This window comes from Urocitellus parryii, chromosome 3 (assembly GCF_045843805.1).
Source record: "Urocitellus parryii isolate mUroPar1 chromosome 3, mUroPar1.hap1, whole genome shotgun sequence".
Lineage (NCBI taxonomy): Eukaryota > Metazoa > Chordata > Mammalia > Rodentia > Sciuridae > Urocitellus > Urocitellus parryii.
This window is the reverse complement of record NC_135533.1, coordinates 208,854,961-208,878,539: the sequence shown is the minus strand read 5'-3', so window position 1 is coordinate 208,878,539 and position 23,579 is coordinate 208,854,961. Positions and strand designations below refer to the sequence as shown.

Genomic DNA, 23,579 nt, shown 5'->3' with positions numbered 1-23,579 from the left:
ATTAAGGGTATAATGTGTTTTCCTGCCTGTCTACAGTGTGAGGGTTTTCATCAGGTTAAACATAACTATCTCCTCCAACATGCATTTGTTATTTGTGGTAAAAACTCTCAAAATCCTTTCTTTGTCTTTTAAAGAGATTGGTGCTGGGATGGAGCCCGGGGCCTTGCACTTACCAGGCAAGATCCTTCCCACTGAGAGGCCCCTAGCCCCTCAGAGCTGTTGGAAAGGCACAGCGCACTTTGTGGTCTAGTGACCTACTGTGCGCCACACCACAGAGCTTCTTTCTCCTGACTGTAACTTAGTACCCACTGATCAAGCTTTTCCCACCCCCTCCACCCAGCCTCTGGGAACCAGTGTTCTGCTCTTCGTTTCTATGAGATCAATGTTTGCATTTCACATATCAGTGGGATCATGCATGTTAACCATCTTGATATGAGAAAACCATCCTGGATTGTCCAGGTGAGCCTAAGGTCATCACCAGGGTCTTTAGGAAACTCAGATAAGGCTGGGGACAAATGATAATAAGCAGGAACTAGGTGGGTGGGAGGGAGGGAGAGAGAATCATGTAAGGTCAGCACACAAGCAGGCATGATGGTGGATTCCAGGAGGCAGGGGAAGCATGGTCTGTGGACAGGAGGAGAGAAATCCTGCCAATACCAGGGAACGTGTGCTCTGGGAGCAGGGAGTGACCCTACCATGCTGGGTCTGGAGGTGTCGGACACACCCTTGCTAGACAGAGTGTAGGACTCGGGTTCAGCTGTCCGTTTCCTGATCCTCTTGAGCCATGTCCTGTACTGCTCCCGGACCTGCAGAGGCAACCCACACTGTGGGTCAGCTCACAGAGAGGGGTGCGGGTGGGGAGGCATGGGTGGGAGCTGGGCAGGGGTACCTGTTGGCTGAGGAGGCAGTACACCAGGAAGATGAAGACGCCCTGCAGGCTGTTGACGATGGTGAAGAGGTAGGCCATGACGAGGGCCAGGGAGCCCACCTGCAGGACACCCAGACACCAGGTGCAGCCCAAGATGAAGAGATGAGCCATTGCTTTAAATGTCAGCATCCTAGGTTGGGGGAGAATGGAGGCTTATAATGCACCCACAACAAAATCAGGCTATTCCCCTCTCCACCCATGGATGCACCTACTGTCCCTTGTAAGCGATTTCTTGGACTTAGCTCTGATCTTTACTCTCAATGATACCCCCAATAGAAATACAATTTTGGGTCCAGGACAGGGATACTGCACAAGGTGGATTCCAAAAACTCATTATCCACGAAGATCCCTAATTTCATTAACCAGTGTAACTGAGGATGCCCTGTGCTAGGGCTTGGACATAAGTCACAAAGAGAGGCTGGGGGTAGGGATTCACACCTGTAGCCCCAGCTCCTCAGGAGGCTGAGGCAAGAGGGTCACACAGCCTGGGAAACACAGTGAGGCCCTATCTTAGAAAACAAACACAGGACAAAATTTCTGTTTTCAGTAATTTTATGCTCTGTTCAAGTGTCTAATACAATTAAATGATGATATGCAAAAATTTGAAAGGTTAATCAGAGGAACCCAGAAGAAAGAGCAAGAATTTTACCCAAGATGCTGAGTGAAGGATCAACCCCGCCCCCTGGAGGACTGAACTGGAGTAGCATTTATCTACAGGGAGGAACAGTTAGTTACAGGGTGGGAAGGATTCTGAGCTGAGGGTGGGGCAAGAAAGTGCAGCCTGAGATGTGGGGACTGTCAGGAGGACAACAATGCTCTCGGTACTCTTGCTGTGGAAGACCTGAAAAAAGAGTCCAAGCATTGCTGATCAGCCAATGCCAATTCCTCCTGAGGCTGAGGGAGTCACAAGCTGGGATCAGAGATGGAGGCATTTTGGGGGCATCTGCAGCAGAGCCAACCAGACACCCCCCCAGGAGGGACACAAGGGGCTGCTGAGGCACATGGCTTTGCTCTTGGGCATCATCCATGTCTGTGGGGTTGTGTCCCCTGGTCCATCTCACCTCGTGTTCTGGAGGGTGGACACATCTCTGTTGATGGAGGACAGCTTGTTCTTCACAATCCAGAGGGTCATCAGGAAGAAAATCAAATTGACCTTCAAGAAACCACAGAGGAAAGACAGCAGCATGAATCTGACATAATTTTCCTGTGTACATATATGACAGCATCACAGTGAATCCCACCATCATGTACATTCATGAGAATGGGCTCCTAACTAGATAAGGTATATTCCATGCTTGTGTAATTGTATCAGAATGGATTCTACCTTCATGTATAACTAATATGAACCCCACAAAAGAAACTGCAGGAGGTTTATGAATATCTTCTTTTCCCTTTTGCTGTTCTGTGAAGGGAACCCAGACCCTAGTGCATGCCAGGCAAGCTCTCTGCTTTTGAGCTACATCCAAATCCCCCACAGAAAAGTTTTATTGAATAAAATTTTAAATCTCTTATCTCTCCATTCTAGCCCATGTCGCTTTTGTATTTGACAATAGCGTTAGAATTTGTAGATGCATAAATCTTGCAAAACCCAACCCAACCTGTAACAATCCAGGATAGTCCTGTTCTCATCACCATCCTTATAATCCTGCTCTTCTAGTGACCCTCATGTGGACAGCAAGGAACTCTGATGACATCACTCACACAAGAGATGGCACAGGCAGGTCCAAGGAAGCCCCACACAAACCCCTGTTCTGGGTTGAGCCAGCAGCTGAGCAAGAGAGAGAACAACATCACTTTGCTGTGTTCATGTAGGAATCCACGACCAGTGTCACTCCACACATGCACAACCACAAGGACGGGAAGCCAGACCCCTGTATGTGTGATATGTCACAGTGCATTCTACACAAATGAAAAATCAACAAAGAGAGAGAATAAATGCATTGATCCTTGAAGACACAGAGCAGTTATTTTGATCTCTTCCTCCCTTTCCTCAACAAACATTTAGTGTCTGGGTGGTAGGCTTTCTGTCTGGCTCTGAAGATACCAAGGAAGTAAACACGGTTGTATATCTCCCACATCTCACCTCCAGGAGGATACACAGTGTAGACACATTGTAACAATGAAACAAAAATGGAAGGTTCTTAGGATGAATCACTGGAGGTCATATTAAGGTCTGTGTCTGTGGGATTAAGATGGTTAAGGACAGTTCCCCAAGGAAATCACATGTTAACGGAGACAGGAAGATGGGAGGGTGTTACTGAGGTAGTCGGCTTTGGAGCAGGGCAGAGGACTGTGAACATAGTCACAGTGCTTGAGAGTCTTGTGAACCTGACATAGTTTTAAGGGCTCATCTTGTTCCATTCAATAAGTTGCTTTTTTGCTGCTGCTAAACTTACCCAATGACAAGAATTCTTTCATGGATTTATGGACATGGAGTTCATGTACCATAAAATTCACTCCATTGAAAGTGTACATTTTGTTACATTGTCATGTGGTGTGCATGCACGAATATGTAGCAACAAATCTCATCATTATGTACAACTATAAAGCACCAATAAAAATGCAGAAAAATGAACTGCACAGTTTTTGTTTGAACAGTGCTGTGTAGCCATTACCACAACTTAACTGTGGAACATTCTCACAGCTCCATAAAGAAACATGTGCACGTCAGCACCGCTCCTCTCTCCTGCTCCCACCCCTTACCTTGCCCCCAGCCACAGGAATCTATTTTCTCTTATCGATTTGTTTCTTCTTGGCATTTCACATAATGGAATCATGAAATATGTGATCTTTAATGACTACATTCTTTCACTTAGCATGATGTTTTCAAGGTTCACTTATAATGCAGCATTTTAAAGATGAAATTCGCCCATGAACATATTAATTGTCTGTATTAGAGGAGCCCAGCATGGTATTTCCACTCAGGCCCATCATGTGCACTGATTCATCCCAACCTCACTTTTCTACTTTCCTTGACACTGCCCTGCACCCTTCCGGATCTCTTGACTTCACTGTGTTCTACTTTCAGGTGGATTTATTTTTTAGCTTCCACAAATGTGAGACAAGATGTGGTACTTGTGTATTGGCTCATTTAACTTAATATATTGACCTCCAGTTTTATCCCTGCTGCTGCAAATTTTAAATATTATTCCTCTTTAAGGCTGAATAGTATTGCATTGTGTGTGTGTGTGTGTGTGTGTGTGTGTGTGTGTATCTCACCTCTTCTTTCTCCATTCATCTGTGGGGGGCACTTCTGCTGATTCTGTGCCTCAGCTATTGTGGAGAGTGCAGCAACAAACTTGATTTTGTGGATACCTGCTAGTTTTGCCACCTTTGGGCACTTAACTAAATGGTCCTTCTATTTCCTCATTGATAAAATCAGGCTAATGAGAACATCTACTTGTAAGTAGAGAAGTGAGGATTATTTGAGTTAATGCATATAAAAGTGGCTAGAGAAGCACCTGCATGAAATAAGCACCCTGTAAATCTTAACTATGACACTATGTTTAATTTTTACTTTTGTAATTAAGTTCTTTTTATTCTACATCATTAAAGTTTAAAACTGTCATAATGAAATCCCTAGGACTGACATGTGAGCTTAAGCAATAAGACCTTTCACGGGAGAAGATGAGGACTTCTCTCCCTTTCTGATTGCATATCCTTCCTGTCACCATGGTAACTACAATCTCAAGTTTGGCGATTATCTTTGTCTATCAGTTTGATTACTTAAATCAATTCTACTTTCCCCACTGAGGAATTGGGATTTGGATAAATAGTAGGTTAAATGAAACCAAAAAAGTCCTAAGCATTTCTTTTGCTTTTATATTTGCTATTTCTAGGAGAGAGATTTTGTTAATTAATTAATCCTTACTATAATTTTCCACAGGAAAGATGCCCTGGGGTTACTAGTTAGTGTCGCTGTGCATCTTAAGCTCTGAAATACTCAAAATGCTACTTTGGTTCAAGTCAAGGCCGGGGACATGCTCGAGAGGAGAAGGACAATGGGGTCCGCATTTACCGAGCAGGGGTGCCATACAGGTGAGGTCTGGCTGCTGCAGACACGGCCACGATGGCCGCTGGGACCCCGTAGCCCACAGGGAACATGAGCCTCCTCATGAGCCTGTTTCTGCTGGAGGAACTGAGTACAGTCAGGTTCCGCGCGGTGAGGAAGAGGAACAGCCCCTCCAGCAGCATCCAGGTGAAGGAGGCCAGGTAGAGGTAGTGCAGGGCGCCCGCGGTGACAGCGCACAGCACCTGGGGAGGAGAGAGATCCTGGGGCACAATCAGTGTCTGGGCGTGGCCCAGGAGGCCTCCTGCGCCCTGTGGTGGGGGATTCTTCTGTGCACCAGGCGCTGCACTGTGGTGCTTCAGCCATGGGCTGCATGTGTGCTCCCATAGATCACAGCAGAGCTGGAGAGGTCCTGCTGCCCAGTGACGTCACAGCCTCCTAGTGCTGCCCTGAGGCATTCCACATGCAGTAGTGGTGACGTCACAGCCTCCCAGCGCCGCCTAGTGGCGTTCCTCATGCAGTAGTGGTGATGCTCTTGTGAACCAACCCCCTGCACTGCTGGTTCATAAACAGCAGGGTCACACAAGGACAGGCAGGACCTAATACTTACAAATAGCAACCAATGATTATGTGACGGCTTATGCATTTACTACACTATGCTTTTCACATTATTTTAGAAGTGACTATAGTTCACAGGGTTTAGAATCTTGTCTCCAAATGGTGCTGATCCTGGGAACAACTGAGGGCGCACACTGAATGACAGTATCAGTAGCTGGATATTCAGCCATCCCTGGACTCTTAAGAGACAGAAGGTCACTAAATAATCCTGTGCATCAAAGCAGAGAAGATAATCAACCCAGAAGGTGGGTAGACCTACAAGCAGCAGGAAAGAGCAAGGGAGCAAACCACACAGCCCACAGCAGTCCAACAACTGACTCTGTAGGCAAGACAGCAGAGGAAATGTTGGGGAAGAATTTAGAAAGCTCCTAGTTAAAATTTTGAATGAGCTGAAACAAGATGTAAGTGATGAACCTGGAGAAGATACAGGAAGTGGAGGATCATTTCAATCAAGCCAGATTCTAAAAATGAATCAAATAGAAATTCTGAAAACAAAGGACTCAATAACCAAATTAAAAATTAAAAACCTCCTGTTTCTCCTCATACAAAGTGTCTGCTTTAAAACAGGGTGCCGCGTGACACCTGCCCAGTTGCCTCCTTCGTGTCTCCTGATTGAATCGGGGGCCACATCTGGTGATTGACGGATGCCATCTAGAGTTTGCATCAGTTCACCCTACTCGGTCCCCTAATGAAGGGACTTCTCCAGGATGCAAGCCCTGTTGCTAAGCAACACGAATGTAGCTGCTGGAGTTGTAAAGAGGGTTTGTTTTCTCGTTGAATCCGTCAACGTGAAATGGGCATCGACCTCCTCTGGACTTCCCCGGGGCCCAGGCTGTTTGATTAGGAGCTGGGCAGCCTGGCTCCTGAGTTCAGCACCCCTGGGCGGGCAGGGAAGGGACACCTGGGTACCTTGTGCTGGGTTCTGTCGATGGCCGTGAGGAAGAGCAGGTGGGCCAGCAGGAGGCAGAGCGAGAGCTGCAGGTGCAGGGGGGTGCTGGTGTTCTGGATGGCTCTGCACAGGAGGAAGGTGAGGGCCGCCAGGACCAGGCACAGCAGCGACACGCCCAGCCCCACGCAGGTGATGAAGTCCAGCACGGGGTCATTGTCCTGGGGCAGAGGGAGGAGCCTTCACAGCCACGTGCCCTGCTCTGGGGTGGGGGACCCTCCGCTATCTGTCATTTGGTGCAGCAGATTCAGGAATTGAGGGACCTGGTTCATGTGTGAAGCTGATGGGGGAGGGGCTCCAGGTTCAGAAGGTTGGACTGTAAGGTTTTCTGAATGGAGCAGGTAAGCGGCTAGAAGGGCCCAGATGTGTAGATTCCTTACTAAAGGAGGAGACCCGGGATTCCTGACTTTGGGGCACAGTAAGGCGTATGTTGATATGTGAGTGAGTGTGTGTGAAGTCCATGCTGAGAGTCCCTCTGTCCCTGCTCCATTAGGCCACAGGGCACAACCTGAACCTCAGGGTCCAGGCGTTAACCTCCCATCCCAGACACCACTGGCCTCAGTCCAGCTCTGCCTGTTCCTTACTGGCCACAAGTCCCTGTGAAGTTAGAATTAGATACTTGGTTAAAAATTAAAATTAATGATAATAGTAGCTTAAAATTCACGTTTCCCCCACTTCTTTCTGAAAATCATCTTAAAGCCATGAGGATATTTAAAAGCCCACCATCAATTCTATTTTAATGTAATTGAGGGGAAGAGGAGAGAAGAGGAAAGAGGGAGGGGAAATGTTCAAATGTTAAACAATGAAGGTAAAATTTCAAAACATGTGCATCTGGATCAAGTGCACACAGATGTTGTTTGTGTGGATTTAGTTTTTGCAACATATCTGTAAATTTGAAATGGTTTCCCAAGAAAACGTTTGAAAACAAAGTAGAAATTCTGCAGGTGACATTTGTGCATGCTCCATTTGAGACCCTGATGTAAAGACAAAATTGGGAAATTAGCAGGCAGGACAGAGGAGGAGCAGAGGGAAAGAATGACACCTGATAAATGAAACAGAGGCAAAACTTTCAAAATAGATGCCTCTGGATAAAGAGTAATGGGGTGGTGTGTTTTCTTTTCATTTCCTCATGGTTTTAAGAGGACTTGGAGAAACAGGTGGGAAAGTGTAAATTTTAAGTTACGATGATCATTAATTTTCTTCCTTTAACTAAGTATCTGATCTTTTTTTGTTCTTGAAATGTATCTAAAAAATAGAAATTGTTTCCTAAGAAAGCACTTAAAAATAAACGGTCCTCCAAGTGATATTAACATGTGCTGAATTTTGAGAACTTCTGATGTAAAGACAAAATCTAATTTCTATAATATATAAAAAGCTCCTGCAAATCAACAGCACATATTTCAATAAGCCACTAGAAAGATGGACCAAGGATATGCAAAAATTGTTTCCAGAGGCAGAAATAGAAATGGTTCTTATAGAAGGTGTTCCATTCCACTCCTGCTAAAAAGGACAGAAGTATTTCCCTAGATACATTGACCTCTCAGATAGACAAGGACCCCCAAAAGTTGATAGTAACCCTGCAGTGAGGTGTGAGTCATTACCCACCTTCATGTAATCCTGGTGGGATTGTTACCAGTTTCAGCCTCCCTGTGTGGAGATGTGGCAGTGTCTATTTATGTGCAGTTATGAATTAGAACAGATAGACATTCTGCATGCACACTCAAATAGGAGATAAATGAAGCATGTGGTCATTTTTGCAATATTCTTTGTGTTAACAAATGATAAGAATTTGACAGACTATTTACAGTCTATTCACACAATGGAATGCAGTGTGTCCTTAGAAGTAATGGTGAAGCCGTTTGTACACAGGGTTTGAAGAATCTCCAATAAGTAAAGAAAAAAAAGTAAACCACATGAGCAAATAAAGGCTGCCAACATTACGAGGATGAAGAGAACCAAAGAATAAACTCAGGTGGGGCTGGGGTTACAGCTCCGCAGTAGAGCGCTTGCCTGGCACTTGTGAGGTTCTGGGTATGATCCTCAGCACTACATTAAAAAATAAATCAAATAAAGATATTGTGTCCATCTTTAAAAATAATCTAAAAAAAGAATAAACACAGGTGTTTTGTGGATATGCCTGAGACAGCCCTAGGAGAGTGCAGGGGACACTGAGAGCCCTGGTTGTCTGAGGCAGGAGGAACTCGATGCCTAAGTGTGGGGGTGGGAGACCCCTCCAGGTTTCCTCTCTCATTCAGTCTGAAATTTGAAGCACAAACACATGCCTCTTGCATGAATAAAGAAGCAGTTAACACATGAGAGTGTGCTACTGGGTGAGGTGGCAGTGAGGTCTTGGAATGTGCACACTCCTGGGGTGGAGGCACTTGGCTGAGATCTTTGTCATGCTCATGGTCACAGGTGCTCACAGTAAATGCCCACAATGTGGGCTCACCTGAGAGTCTGAACCTGGGGAAGCAGAAGTGTCCACTCACCTGGCTAGAGGAGGAGGTAAACAGCCCCCAGTCCAGCCATCCTCCCTGACTCCCCTGACCCCCTCTGACCTCCACCTTCACCAGACTTTCCTTTTTTTGTAAACCTGAAACCTGACCATGGTTGACTTACAGACCCTGGTGGTAAGTAGATTTCTAACTTGGTCTTCATATGTCCACCCCCTGCTGTTACACAAACCTTCTTCTCTGATCAACTAGGTGTTGCTGTAGAGGGATTTTGCAGGTGGAATTTGGGTCTCGATCTGTTGACTTTTAGATTAGGGAGTTTATTCTCCTGGATCCGGTCTGATCAGGCGATTGCTTTAAAGATCTGGACTCTCCTTGGGAAAACAGATTCAAAACTTGAGAGGGATTCTATACAAGGACATTTTCATGCTGGTTTTCAGATGGGAACACTGGTTTTTGTGAGAAAATCTACAAGAGCATCACAGGAGAGGAAATGTGGGTGGGTCTTAGGAACTCAGTGTGGTCCCCCCTGACAGCTGCTAAGAGAAGGGAACTGGTCTCTGCCTGCAACCAGGGAGCTGGAGGAGGAATGCAAGACCCATAAGAGACTGTAGCCTGGCTGATGTGATCTTGTCAGTCTTTTAGAACCTGAACAAGGAACTCATCCCCCTGTGCTGGGTTGCTGACCCACAGAAACCGCAAGGGAACAAATTTGTTTTTCTTCATCAGCGACATTTGCAGAAGTGTGTTTTGCAGCAATCGATGCTGAAGGCAGCCTCTCACCTGCACATGGTAGTGGGCCATGAGTACGGCAAAGCTGCTGAGGTGGGTACAGTGGCAGGTGGTGCTGCCACCTCCGGTGCTCACTGTCCTGCAGCCTGCAGTGGTCCAGTGACTCCCATTCTGGCTGTGGTCCCAGAAGACACAGAGCACCGTGTGCCTTGGTGCAAGGGTCACTGGCTGTAATAATAGGACAGGGGTGTGAGCTGGTCTTCCTGTGCTCAGAGATGCTGACCCAGGAAGTCTGGCTTTCCTGTGTGGGGTGCACCTGTGGGGAGTCCCTCTGAACCTCAAGGTTAAGAGGACAACAAGGATGTGCCTGGGCCTGGGGCTCTTCCCACACCGTGGTCCCCCACCCCCCACTCACAGGATGGGAGAAGGTGAAGGTAACTTGCGAGCTGAGGTTCTTGGTGTTGTTGCTGCTCAAAAAGACTGAGACGACATCTGAGAGCAGGACAGAGGAGACTCTCGGCAGCAAGTCCTTATGTGTCCCATGGGGAGCCACCTGCTTCTCAGGCTCCAGGACCAGGGGAGCCTCGGCCAGCAGCTTGTCCATCCCTGGGGTGGAGACCAAGCCCACCACAGAAGGGCCTGCAGGACGAGGCCACGGGTGAGTCTCAGGGTCTCCTCCAGGGCTTCCTCCTTAGATGACCTCTCCTCCTTTTGAATTGTTGTATTATAATGATACATAATAGTGGGACTTGCTGCTCCACATTCACACGTGCACACAACAGAATGTGGCCTCATCACTCCCAGAACCTCCCCTTTGGACGCTCTTCTAGTGACCTCTTCCCACCCACATCACCCTTTAGTCTTGAATTCTGTATTTTGGGCATCTTTCCTCTCATTCAGGCCTCTTCCAAACAGGATGGTACTGGTGTAAGGTGGACATCCACCTTCTCCCCATCTCAGATGTTACCTGTGTAACAAGATTCCTGTGCCAGATTCCAGTTCAGCTGCATCTTTGCCTGATTCAGACTCAAGGTGACATTGCCATCTCCTTGCTCCTGCACCTCTAGGGACAGTTCTATGATTTGTGGGAATAAGAAGAGTTATGTTAGGAATATACATGTGTATATGTGGATATTGTATATGTACACGTGTATATCACATATATCAAGGACCTATGTGTAACCTCCAATTCACTATAACCACACACATGTATATGTGTATATATAGACACAAATATATATACACATGCATATATGTGCATAAGAATTCTTTGTTTCTTCAGATTTTATGTATATGTGTATATATGTGTTATGCATACATGTGTATAAACATATACATATATGAAATCTGAAGTTACAAAGAATTATAACAGTAAGAGCAAATGTGCACCAACAAATTATATAGCCTTTATGAAATGGATAAATTCTTATGGACACACAAACTACCAAAACTGACTCAAGAATAAGTAGAAAACCTGAAGAGACCTTAATGGATAAGAAGATTGAATCAATAATGAAAAACCTCCCTGGAGAACATCTCAGATCAGATGGCTTTGATTGTGGATTTCACCAGCCATTTATGTTAAAGTGAACACAAATTCTTTGAATTCTTTCTAAACTCTTTCAAACAACAGAAGAGGGGACAGCATCTAGTAAGTACTGGAAGCCAATATTAGTCTGATGCCAAAACCAGATAAAGACATCATGAGAAAAGAAAACAAGAGACCTATCTCTCTCATGAACATAGACACAACAATCTCTAAGAAATATTAGGAATAATTTAACTAAGAGACTCAGGACTTGTACATAGAGAACTATAGAAGGATTTGAAAGTCATTAAAGACCCCAAATGAAGGCAAGGACACCTTGTGTTCATGGATGGGGAAACTTTATATTGGTAAGATGGTGACATGCCCCAAAGAGATCCACAGGGTCAATGTCATCCCTATCCATGTCCCAACAACCATTAATATTATAATTTGCTTAAATAGATAAACTCACCTTAAAACTAACACATCATTGCAAGAGATCCAAGTAGTTAAAGCATGGCTGAAAAGAGCAACAAAGGGGGAGGACTCACACTCCTGATTTCAGAACTGATGGCAAATGAGCAGAGCCCAAAGCAGCGTGGTACTGGCATGAAGACAGAGGGAAAGGTGAGCCCAGGAATAAACCTACACCTCTGCAGTCAATTGGTTTTCAGCCAGGGACCAAGACTATTGAATGGGCATAAGAACAGACTCTTCAATGATTGATGAGGGATTACTGGATATCCAAGGAAAAAGAAGTAAGTGGGACCCCTACCTCACACCACACCCACAGATTAACTCAAAGTAGAACAAAGTCTAAGAACTGAAGCCCATAGGAAGAAATATAGTGGTGTCTTTCTGACCCTGGATTTAGCAATGGATTGTTAGATATGACACTGAATGTACACGCCATGAAGGAGAAAGTAGATAAAGTATGCATCCTCAAAACTCAAAACATCGGACATTCAAGTGAAATGGTACCAAAGATATTAAAACATGTGGCAGCCACTCTGAATGATTCGCATTGTCCTTCCCTGAGTGGAGAGGCTTCGACCGGTCAGTACATCTCATAGTGACCTGGACATTGTCCTGGTCTGGAAGTTGAGGATGCGTCTTCAGACGCAGGCATGTCACCCCATGGATTGAGCTATGCTCATCTGTATCTTTGTGATACTACCTCTTTGCTCTGTTTTAGATGGAATATTCCATGGAAACACCATTTGTGTGTGTCCCCTTTTCTTGCTCTGCCTTTGTGTGTGGCCCTCCTAGATGTCAGTCAACCTGCTGACAGCAGACATCATGAAGCTAGACTCAACCTCCTGAAACCTGTCCCCTTGCCTCATTTAAATCGCTTCTCCTCAATAAAAGGGGTCAGCACCTGCTCCCTCTCTTTCCATGGGCCCCTAAGGTCAGAGGAGCTGTCAGAGGACCCCAAAGAAAAAGGTATGTCTGTCTCTTCTGTGATTATTTCATGCAGCCCAGTTCATCTGGAGTGACCCTGAGTGTTTTAGTCGTGAGGAACACGACCAAGAGATAATCCATAGGATGGAGAAAGCATTTCCAAGTTGCACATCTCATAATGGTCTCCTGTCAAAATAGATGAAAAGCTCTTACAACTCAACAAAGGACCAACCCAATCACAAATGCACAAAGGATCTGAACAGACATTTCTACAAAAAGATCCACAAATGGTCCAGAGGCACATGAAAAGATGCTAACCATCACCCGTCAACAGGGAGATGCAACTCAACCAGCAATGAGACATCACCTCACATGCACTAGAACAGTCGTGATAAAACCAAATGAATCAGAAGTAACAAATTTAGCTGAAGCCATGGAGAGGCCACTCTTGCACCGTTCTGGTGGTACTATGGAATAGTGTGGCCACTCTGCAAACAGTCTGGTGGTTCCCCCAAAACTACACATGGAATTCCATGTTACCTACAAAGTCCAGTCTATGGCAGAGACACCAAAGCACTGAGAAGAGTTATTCAAACACACTTATACATCCATATTCTTAGTAGTAAGTCACAATAGCCAAGAGGTGGAACCCACCCAGATGTTCATCAGTGGCTGAGTGGGTCAGCTCAACACCCATAGGATGGAGTCATATTCAGCCATGAAAAGGGATGGAGTGATGCTATGCCCTGCTCAACAGCATTATTCTAGGAGAAAGAAGCTAGAGGGACAGGTCACACTTTGTGTGATTGCTTTTTACTAAATGGTGGAATAGGCAGCTCCATTAAGACAGCAAGCAGGTGAGTGGATGCCAGGGTTGGGGGAGGGGAGGAGTGAGGGATGAAAGCTGAGGAGGCACTGAGTTTGATTTTGGAGAAAACTGTCTTAAAATGGAGGTGATGGCTGCATCAGTTTGTGAATGTTCTTGATTCCACTGAAATGTCAAACTGGTGGATTTTAAATGGTGAACTTAATTGGTGAAACTTGTAAAATGAATTTTACCACAATAAGACAATTAATACCTATATATCAAGCAAGATTAGTTTATATTACTCCAAATTAGCTTTTGGAAGCTGTTTCTATTTTGTAACCTAAAATTCTTAGAAAAAAATTTTTTAGTTGTAGATGGACACAATACTTTTGCTTTATTCACTTATTTGCATGTGGTGCTGAGGATCGAACCCTGTGCCTCTAGGCAAGTGCTCTACCACTAAGCTACAACCCAGCCCCCCTAAAATTCCTTATTGTCATTTTCTGCTGATAATGTATACTATACTGTAAATGTGCACTATTTTTGGTTTTCTGCCTTTTTCACTGTTGTGATTATTTATGTGAGTCCCTGAGGTACAGTGTGGCCACTCAGCTCTAGTGGGATCAGAAGAGGATGAGGCAAGGAACAGGGGCTGGCGCAGACCCAGGGACTTACGTGTGCCTGCAGAATAATTGAAGGTTGCTGTCCCCTCAGGCAGAGCCCTGCTCAGGTGTCTCAGGGCACTCTCCAGGCCTGTCAGCAGGTGAGTGGCCACGCAGTGCTTCTGTGAGGGGGGCAGGGTCTCCAGGTCCCCAGGGGTCTCCAGCAGCTCATCCACCTCCTGCATGATCCCCTGGAGGGATGGGGGCACAGAGCAGGTGGACTCGGGCCAGAAGGTCCACATGAAGAGCTTGACCACTCAGCCCCAGAGAACAGACCCAGACACTGTCCAGTTGGGGATAGAGAGAGCCTGGTTTGGGACTCCCTGGGTGGTCCTTGCTCCTCAGAGGTCAGCCCTGGGTCCTGACTGTCAAGGATGACAAAACCCAAAGACCAGGATGAGAGCAAGAGGACAGACAGTGCATGTGGGCCTCCAACAGTGTGTGTGGCTCCCAGTGTCCTCTTCCACCTGCCCTGGGAGAGTGGCCAGCTCAGAGCAGGACCCCACTGTGCTTGGGCCTGTCCCCTCTCCCAGACCAAAGCTGCTCCCCTCCCTCTGTGGGAGGTCTCCCCCTGCTTCCCCTGGATCCTGCCCTTACCTGGATGGTGTCATTGGCCTGATCTGGCTTGAAATCCCTGTGCAGATTGTTGACTTTTTCAAAGAAGCGGGAGAGACTCTGGGGAGGTGAGATGAGGGGTCATGGGTGGGTGGGAAGCTCAGGGCCAAGTGGTGGACAGGGTGCTGCCCCAGGGATCCCCACCTCCCTGTCCTGGCTGGGGCACTCACCTGGCTGTGGACTTCAGGGGACAGAGGCCAGGTGAAGAAGGGCTTGACTGCAGGGACAGGACAGTGGTTCATTAGGAGGAGTGCAGGTGTGCGTGTATGGGTGTGTATGAGCATGTGCACGTGGGTGTGCACATGTGTGGGGTGGGGGGAGGTTCTGGGGTCAGGGCAGGCTGGGTACCTTTGCAGATGGTGCTGTTCCGGCCATTGATGCTCCCAGGAATCAGCTCCCAGCCTGGGCGGCAGTGGCACTGGTACGACCCCAGGGTGTTGGTGCAGATGGTGGACTGGTGGCACTGATGCTGCCCAGAGCTGCACTCGTCCACATCTGGGGACACAGACAGAGGGTTTGGTCCCCACCTCAGCCAGGACCAGTGCTCTCTGCTGTACGAACTCCACCCCCTTCTTCCCGCCATTAGTGCCCTGCCTGGGCTCTGTTTTGGCCACCTGGAGACCCACACCCTTGCGAGGTGGGCGCCAGGTCAAGGGGTGTGCAAGGCCTGGTGCCCCCAGGCCTGCCCTTTGCAGGTGCAGGTTGTGAGGCTGCGGAAACTCGTCACCCAGTTAGTCACTAGCTGCAGCCCAGAGGCCACGGGAGCCTCCTGACAGACCCCAGCTCCTCCCCCAGACCCCTCTGTCTGTGTCCAGCCCCTGGAGCATTAGCTGGCGCAGGCGCAGGCGCCACAGCACTGGACGTGGACGGTTTGCCCATGATCCTGGGATCCCTGCTGTACTACGGGCCTCTGAGTGTGGCCTCTGAGCCCACCTTTGCACACAGTGCTCTTGGGGCCATTGGGGGATCCGGGGACCGGCTTCCAGCCGGGTCGGCAGCGGCACTGGTAGCTGCCCACTTGGTTGAGGCAGTGGGCGGATTTGTGGCACGGGTTTTGTCCAGAGGCGCATTCATTCACATCTAGGACAAAGCAGGGGGTCAGTCCCCGCCCCTGACCGGCTCCCACGCTCCTACTCACTGCACCCACTTCTCCATCTTGTCGCCTCCTCAAACCAAGGACCTCAGCATATACCTCACTAGTGACCTCCAGCTTCACCTTCAGAGCACCTCAGGTGGCCTCCCTGCATGAAGGCCACAGCAATGACCCTGGTCTCCAGTTTACAGAAGCCAGGAGGGAAATGAGGCCAGGGGTGGAACTTCCTGACCCAGGACTCTGGTCGCCCTCTTTCTGGCCATGGTGGGGGCTCCTTGTCTGAACTGAAAGTGACTCTCTTCTATTCTCAGGTGACAGACCAGGAAGAGCTGAGGCCCAGATGGCCCTGCAGCCTCCCTTAGGCTGAGCCTGAGCCCCTGGACCTTGGGAACCTGCAGGTCTTCTCACTCCTTGGGCGCAGGACCTGCCTCTGCTGCATCCCCAGCTTCTGTCCACCCTCAGGGGTCCTCCTGGGGCCTCTACCTGTGCACAGCTTCGGGTCCTCTGGGTTGGGCTCAAAGCCAGGCAGACACTGGCATCTGTAGCTGCCCTTAGTGTTGATGCATGTGCTGTGGCCCTTGCAGATTCTGGGGTTCTGCTTACATTCGTCCACGTCTGCAAGAGGAAGAAGAGGGGCAGGATGTGGGCAGCCGGCAGCTTCAGGTGGCTTGTTGGGTTGGATGCGAGTGTTGTGATCAGAGGGTTTGGCTCTGTCAGCTCAGGCTGGGAATCGGCCAGGTTCCTGGCGTGGAGGCATGGGGTGGACCCACTGTGTCCCCAGGTTCCTTTCCTAACCCACAAGGAGGCTCTCCAGGGGGAGCATGGTCTCCAGACTCTCTGTTGTCCTCCCAGTGCCCTCTGCCTCCCTGGGAAGCTCCCAGCTGGGCCAAGGTGTCATGGCCACATGTGTCCTGGCTTGAGGATTTGGAGCAGAGGCCAGATGGGTCCTCCTGGGACTCACGTGCAGGGGAAGTGCTAAGCTCCCGAGTGGGGCCTGTCTTGGCTTCCAGGGTGGCCTTTGGCCTGATTTTGCTAGTGTGACTGCTGGATGGCTGAGTTGTCCCTGGGTCCCAATGATCTAGCAGACAGATTCTCTCATCCCACTAGCTCTGAGAGCCCAGCTCCAAGGAGAGGAACCGAGATCCGCCCCTGAGCCAGGCCCACTGGGATAAGACTTAATGGCAGGGACAGGAGTGAGGACCATGCCAGAGCGCCCAGGGTTGACATCCAGCCAGGCATCCTGGGGACTGTGCAGGTGTGTTCCTGACCCCGTGAAACATCCTTGTCCTGTGGAGGCCAGCCGTGGGTGGACAACAGCAGAGAGTGGAGGCATGGGGACCGGGAGGGGTGGCAGACATTTCTGTCATCTCTTCTTCACCTCCACTGGGACACAGACCTGTGGCCTGCTACATGGGACCCATCAATTATCTCTGTCCCAAGTGGTCAGGCCCCTGGGGTCTGGGTTGACCTCCTCTGGAGAGTGGCATAGGGAGGCCCATCCATTCCCTGGACCCTCCCCTGTGGGAATCTTTGCACCACTGGGGTCCTACAGGTGGTCTACGATCAGGGAGAAGGTGGCAGTGATGGCCACCCTTGATGCCTAAGCAGTGGGGGTGGGAGACCATGGCCAAGGGCTTCCCAGAGTGACACTCATCATTAACACCTGAGGATAAAGCCAGGTGCTCAGAAACAGAGCAAAGCTGGGCACATCCCATGACTTGACCTCAGAATCTCCTGGGAAGCTGTAGTGACAACACAGTGTGGTTCTGTATGGGGACAGACACACAGCCACGGAGCAGAGCAGAGAGGCCAGAAAAGCCCACGTATTTACAGTCAGTTGATTTTTGATGAAGGTGCCAAGAGCGCACAATGGGAAGGACTTTTCAGTAAAAGGCCTGGGAACCTGGACATGCCAACCAGGAGGTCATCAGACCCTTCCCTCACACCACATGAAAATCACCTCAGATTAAACAGTGAAGGTCAGATTGGACCTGCCCAGCTGCTTAGCGGAGAGCACAGGGGAGAGCTGGCGACGTTGGCCTGTCAGTGATGGTTTGGAGGGGACCCAAGGCACAGGCAGCAAAATACAAACGGACCAAGGGGATCGTAGCCAACTAACAGCTTTTGAAAAGCAAAGGAAACAGTGGACAGAGTGAGGGACAACTCAGGGAACGGGAGACACACTCACAAGCCACGCGTCTTATTAGGTGTCAATATGCAAAGTATCATGAGGAGCTTGATCGAGCAACTCAGCAGTAAGAAACCCGCTCACCCCATCCGCAAATGGCAAGTGACCTCAACAGACGCTTCTCAAAGGACGACAGGAGAAGGGCCCAGAGGCCCAGGAGAAAACCCTGCCATCGCCAATCCTCAGGGGACTAGAAATGAACTGAGATGAAATGTCACCTCACACCTTCTGGGTGGCTGTTGGGGAAGCCAGATGGGCACACAGATGGCCAGTAGTCCAAGCAAAGGACCCTGTGCACACCATGGCTGGGAAGTGGGGACGGTCCTCAGATATTAAAAATAGAACTACCTCTGAGCCACATCCCCAATTCTGCTTATGTTTTATTTCCTCAGTGGGGAGATAGTTGCTGAGGTCCTTGCTAAGTTGTTGAGGCTGGCCTTAAGCTTGTGATCCTCCTGCCTCAGCCTCCAGAGCTGCTGGATCCCAGGTGTGCACCACTGGGTCTGGCCAATGGGTTGCATTCTGGAAAATCACTAATGGAATAGATTTGAAGTGTTCTTAACACATAAATCAGCACAGCACCTGAGGCATTGCATATGCTGATCAGCTCCATTAGCCATCCCAGTGTGCATACATGTTTCAAAACATCATTCTGTACCTGATGAAAATGTATAATATTTTTATTTGTAAGTTAAATTTAAAAAAACCCAGGAAAACACTCGTAGAGAGGGATGACTGAGATCCCTGGGTAACAGGATCAGTGCCACAGAACTAGTACACTGGAACGTGGTTAAAATGGTAAGTTTTATGGATGCAGGTTTCATCACAATTTAAAAATCCTGCCACTGGGAAGCAACAAGAAGAACTAAACCGAGTTGCTCAAGCATGTGAGGTAGCTGTAATCCCAGTGACTCAGGAGGCCGGGGATGTGGTTAGTAATAAGGCCCCAGGGTTAGGTCCCCAGGACCCAAACAAACAAACAACTAGAAAACCAAAAGCCCCAGGTGCCCAGGCCCCAGTAGGTCCCACCTGCCTTTCCTCACAGTGACACAAATGCACCTCGATCGTCCCCAGGAACCCCCCAGCTCCTAGTGTGGCACTCAGAACTGTGGGTGGACACTGACAGCCTTTCCAAGGTGCCCAGCTTGTCTCTGGGGAGTCTTGCTGTCCCCACCCCTGGAGGAAGTTCCCCCTTATCAGAGAGGGCCACAGACAGGAAATGAGGAAGCTTCTGGAAGCAGCTCCCAGCTGAGGCCCGGGGTGTTTCCTGGCGTCTTATCTCTCCTGGTCTCTAAACGTGAGGGGAACATGCTCAGGAAGCAGGTCCCCTTTGAGTGCCACAGGGACCCACAGGACAGAGGCCTGAGGTGAATGGCCAACACAGCAGCCTCAGAGAACCCCAGACAGGAGTGAGTGACAGCTCATGGCAGATGGCCCTGGGTGTCCCAGAAAGGGGCCAAAGGTTCCCGGAGCCCAGAGGATTCCTGGGGTCAGGATGAGGCAGGGAGGGCTTCTGGTCTCCTGGACCCATTTTTGCACCTGAGGATGCCCTGCTGGGACCCCTCATCTGGGCTGTGTGGATCAACAGCAGGACGGGCCAGGACAGGGCTGATGTACCCTAAGGGCCCCTGTCCAGCCCCCACGGGGCCATCACCGTCCCCTCCCCTGTTCCCAGCTGGTAGCAATGGCTGCAGAGTTGTGCCATAGGTGGAGGGGACAAGGTGGGGTGGGGTTGCTTGGGGACAGCTGGGAATGAGGTGCAGCAGCACCCCCAGGGGACCTTCCACCAACTCCCACATTTCCCCACATCCTGGGCTCAGCCTCCCCCCAGCTCCCTGGGTTCCCCAGTAATGAGCCACTGAGAGCCCCCACCTCATGGGATCTCTGGGGCTCCAGGCTCCTGGGGGCAGATACAAGGAGGGCTCCAAGAGAGGAAGTGGTTTTGCTGATCCCATGCTGCTCTCGGGTGGCCAGTCCAGGCTTTGGACCCAGGGAGCTGATCCCTGTCTCTGACCTTGGCCTTCACACCACCCTCCCTCTCTGTGCTGGTGAGACAGTGGCCTGGAGTGGGCACCACCTGTGTCAACCAGGGCCTTGGCCCCTGGATGCCACAGGATAGCTCTGTCCCAGTCCTCTGGCTGACACCCCTGGATCTGGACCCAGGGGACAATGCTGAGGTGGGCGTGGGCTGGAAGCTCCTCATCTTCCAGACCTAAGGGCAGGTGAGCACAACTCCTGGGCCCAGGCCCTGTTCAGCTCAGAAGCCATTGCTAACAGCACTTTCTGGGAGCCAGGACCTGCTCAGTGCCTTTGGATCTCATTTCCCTTCTTATGACTCTCTGCTCTCCCCCTTTCTTCCCCTGGAGCTGGGGACAGAACCCGGGACTCGTACCTGCTAGACAAATGCTCTACCACTGAGCTACACCCCAGTCCCACAACTCCCCTTCTGCAGATGGACATACTGAAGCACAGAGAGGTGAGGATCATTGTCTGAAGTCACACAGTGAACCAAGAGCAAAGCTACCTCTGGTTTTGTTTTTGATTTTCTGCAATGGCTTTCCCGGGAGTCGCACCCCAGCCTCCACCTTTGTGTGTAGCTTTAGAAGATAGGGGCTCCTTCCTGTGGGTTTCTTTTTCTTTTTCTCTCTCCCCAACTTTTTCCCCCTAGGGATGGGGTCTCTCTGTTTCCCAGGCTGGGTTGAACTCCTGCGCTCCAGTGATCCTTCTGCCTCAGCCTCCCAACTAACTGAGACCACAGGCACAGGCCACTGTGCCTGGCTTTTTTTTTTTTAAACAGAAAACAACAATGATGTCATCACATCTCTCATGTCCACAGGGTTTCCTGATAAGCACCCTGGTCATTATCATGGGAAGAGCTATCAGGATGGAGCCAAGCAGCTGGTCCCAGAGTGCCCTGACCCTCCCCCACCTCTCGTGCTGGTGACGGGTGCACGCACAGCTGCCCCATCTCACAGTCCAGGTGCTGAGGCTATAACTGGGCGCTGTCCCCAGATCAGCTCTGGTGCCCTGAACTGCATGTGGGGTGGGGGTGAGGGGTGGGCCTTACCTTGACATGTGTTCTCACTCGCATTAGTGAAGTTTGTTCCCCCAGAACGGAGCTCATAGCCTGGGCTGCACGTGCAGTAGTAGCTCCCCTCCACATTCTGGCAGTCAGCAAGTTTTCCACAGGACACTTTCATGGGTGGCACACATTCATTGATGTCTGCAACATAATAGGACCAAGGGTCACCTCCCAAAGGTGTGTGGTCTCTCAGGCAAGAGACTCCTGTTCCCTACCTGGCCCCCTAGCATGTGGTCTCACGTGGAGTTAGTATCTATTGGAGAGAATCTTGGACTTCAGTGCTGAGGCTGTGCTTTGCCTGGAGCAAGCCTTTCCTGCTCTGTTCAACTCAGTCCTTTGGCTGACACTCTCAGTTTGGCACAGGGGACAATGCCAAGGTTGGGGATGGGTTATAACCTGAGAGTCACCTTCCCCAGACCTAAGGGCAGGCTGAGACGAACCCCTGGGGCCCAGGTCCTCTCTGTGCAGGAAGCCATGCAATTCCCTGGTCTCTCTGCCATCTTACTATTTCCTTTCTATTTTCTGTCTTTGATGAAGGCCTTGAGGTCAAAGGCTCAGCCCTTGACCCTTACCCATGACCCCACTGGCACTGGGCACCTGCAGTCTCTGATGTGCCCTGCCCCTCCCCCATCCTCTTTACCATCACAGATCTCCAGGGGGTTGGTGAAGATCTCTGTAGACGAAGAGGCAAACCCTGGCTTGCAGCGACAGGCGGTGGCACTGACACATTCCGAGTTGAGAGGGCACCAGGGGGCACAGGCTGTGGGGGCACAGACTGGTCAGAGGCTGGGAGGGGGCAATGTGCTCCCCAGAGGAGGTCCCAGGAGGTGGGGAGATGCCCTGAGCCTCCCTGCCCAGGCCTCTCCTCCCTGGGCTGGGGTGCAGGGCCCCTCCCAGGCTCTGGCTGTGGACACGCTGCTCCCCACACTCACCCTGAGAGCCCTGTGCTCCGGCTCTGGAGAGACTCAGCAGGACACACAGCAGCCCTGTGACACAGAGAGGGCGGGTCAGCAGGCCCAGCAGACAGAGGAGGCCGGAGGTGATGCACTGGAGGGCAGGGGCTGAGGACCCTCCTGGGCTCAGACCTGGTCCACTCCTCAGAGGGACCCAGGTGGGGCCTCCCAGAGGGTCTGGGGGATGGGAAGGGGCTGAGCCTGGCAAGCTCTGGGCTCCAGCCGTGGCTCTCCTGGCCTGTGGGTGGGGGACTGGAGCCTGGTGGCCCTGGTTCAGACCCTGGAGCACAGGCAGGCTGCCTCACTGCCCTGCCTCAGTTTCCCTTTCTGTGGAGTGGGGACAAGATGACACCCACGTCCTAGGGTCATATGGGAACAAACCCCAGTGTGTCAGGGTGTTTACCACCATCACTGACCTTTAGGTAGGAAGGGAGGGTCAGGGCCAGCTGTTCTCTCAGGTCCCCTGCCTGGTCTCTCAGGTGCTCTGGCCCTGTCCCCTTCCTCAGGGACATGTACCCCACTAGCCACCTGGCTGGCAGCTGTGACTGGGGCACCTGAGAGCCACATCTACCACCACCACTGTCAGCCCCACGGCCTGTCCTGGGACCCCGTGGTGCCCTATTACCCCCCAACAGGAAGGTGCTGTGGGCAGGTGCTGGGCTCAGGCTGGTGGCCTCCTCCTCCTCTTCCTGCCACTGAACAGCTGTCCCCTCCCAGGGCACATCCTGGGGACCCTCCCCAATCAACGGGGCCTTAGGTACATTAGCCTCTTGCTGTTCAACAGAGACAGGCGAGGAGTCAAAGAGAGTCTGGTTCTCAATCCCTAAAATAAAGTCTAGGGTATTGGTGGTTCCTTCTTGGTCAGTTTATCTAATGCGCTGCCTGGACAGCTGGTCAGGCTCTAAACATTGCCGTGAGGCCTTCATCAGAGGAGACCCCATTGAATGTGAAGATGCAAGGAAAGCAGAATCCCCTCTCCTGTGTGGCTCATCTAACCCATGGAGGCCCTAAGAGACCAAGACTGGCCCCCGGAAGAGGACGGAGTTCTGGCCCAGACTGCTTCTGGACCTGAGATGGATCATCAGCTCCTCCCTGGTCTCCATCCTGCCACCTCCTCCCTGGTCTCCATCCTGCCCCCTCCTCCCTGGTCTCCATCCTGCCCCCTCCTCCGTGGTCCCCATCCTGCCACCTCCTCCCTGGTTTCCATCCTGCCACCTCCTCCCTGGTCTCCATCCTGCCACCTCCTGCCTGGTCTCCATCCTGCACCTCCTCCGTGGTCTCCATCCTGCCACCTCCTCCCTGGTCTCCATCCTGCACCTCCTCCGTGGTCTCCATCCTGCCATCTCATCCCTGGTCTCCATCCTGCCACCTCCTCCCTGGTCTCCATCCTGCCACCTCCTCCCTGGTCTCCATCCTGCCACCTCCTCCCTGGTCTCCATCCTGCACCTCCTCCGTGGTCTCCATCCTGCCACCTCCTCCCTGGTCTCCAACCTGCCACCACCTCCCTGGTCTCCATCCTGCCACCTCCTCCCTGGCCTCCATCCTGCCACCTCCTCCCTGGTC

The 23,579-nt window shown here is 50.5% G+C and overlaps 1 protein-coding gene across 1 annotated transcript; it reads right to left on the bottom strand.

Moving 5' to 3' along the window:
- Window positions 1-210: 210 nt before the first annotated feature.
- Window positions 211-23,351, bottom strand: LOC113177961 (adhesion G protein-coupled receptor E2-like). Its single transcript, XM_077796539.1, has 20 exons — window positions 23,258-23,351; window positions 21,996-22,049; window positions 21,704-21,823; window positions 21,049-21,204; window positions 16,277-16,408; window positions 15,634-15,780; window positions 15,049-15,195; window positions 14,871-14,917; window positions 14,683-14,760; window positions 14,099-14,276; window positions 10,654-10,761; window positions 10,098-10,325; window positions 9,738-9,910; window positions 6,465-6,662; window positions 4,947-5,182; window positions 2,630-2,696; window positions 1,990-2,081; window positions 890-1,058; window positions 696-806; window positions 211-216 (listed from the first exon to the last, which is right to left on the bottom strand). The coding sequence occupies exons 1-20, from the start codon at window positions 23,349-23,351 to the stop codon at window positions 211-213; spliced, it is 2,541 nt and encodes an 846-aa protein (XP_077652665.1).
- Between the last annotated feature and the right edge of the window lie 228 nt (window positions 23,352-23,579).

Excerpts from the sequence above, each read along its gene's own strand:
- LOC113177961 (XM_077796539.1), bottom strand. The coding sequence starts at position 23,351 with ATGGAGACCACGGAGGAGGTGCAGGATGGAGACCAGGGAGGAGGTGGC. Across the intron at positions 15,781-16,276 it reads GGACCCGAAGCTGTGCACAG|ATGTGAATGAATGCGCCTCT; the intron begins GTAGAGGCCCCA and ends GCTTTGTCCTAG. Across the intron at positions 807-889 it reads ACTGCCTCCTCAGCCAACAG|GTCCGGGAGCAGTACAGGAC; the intron begins GTACCCCTGCCC and ends TTGCCTCTGCAG.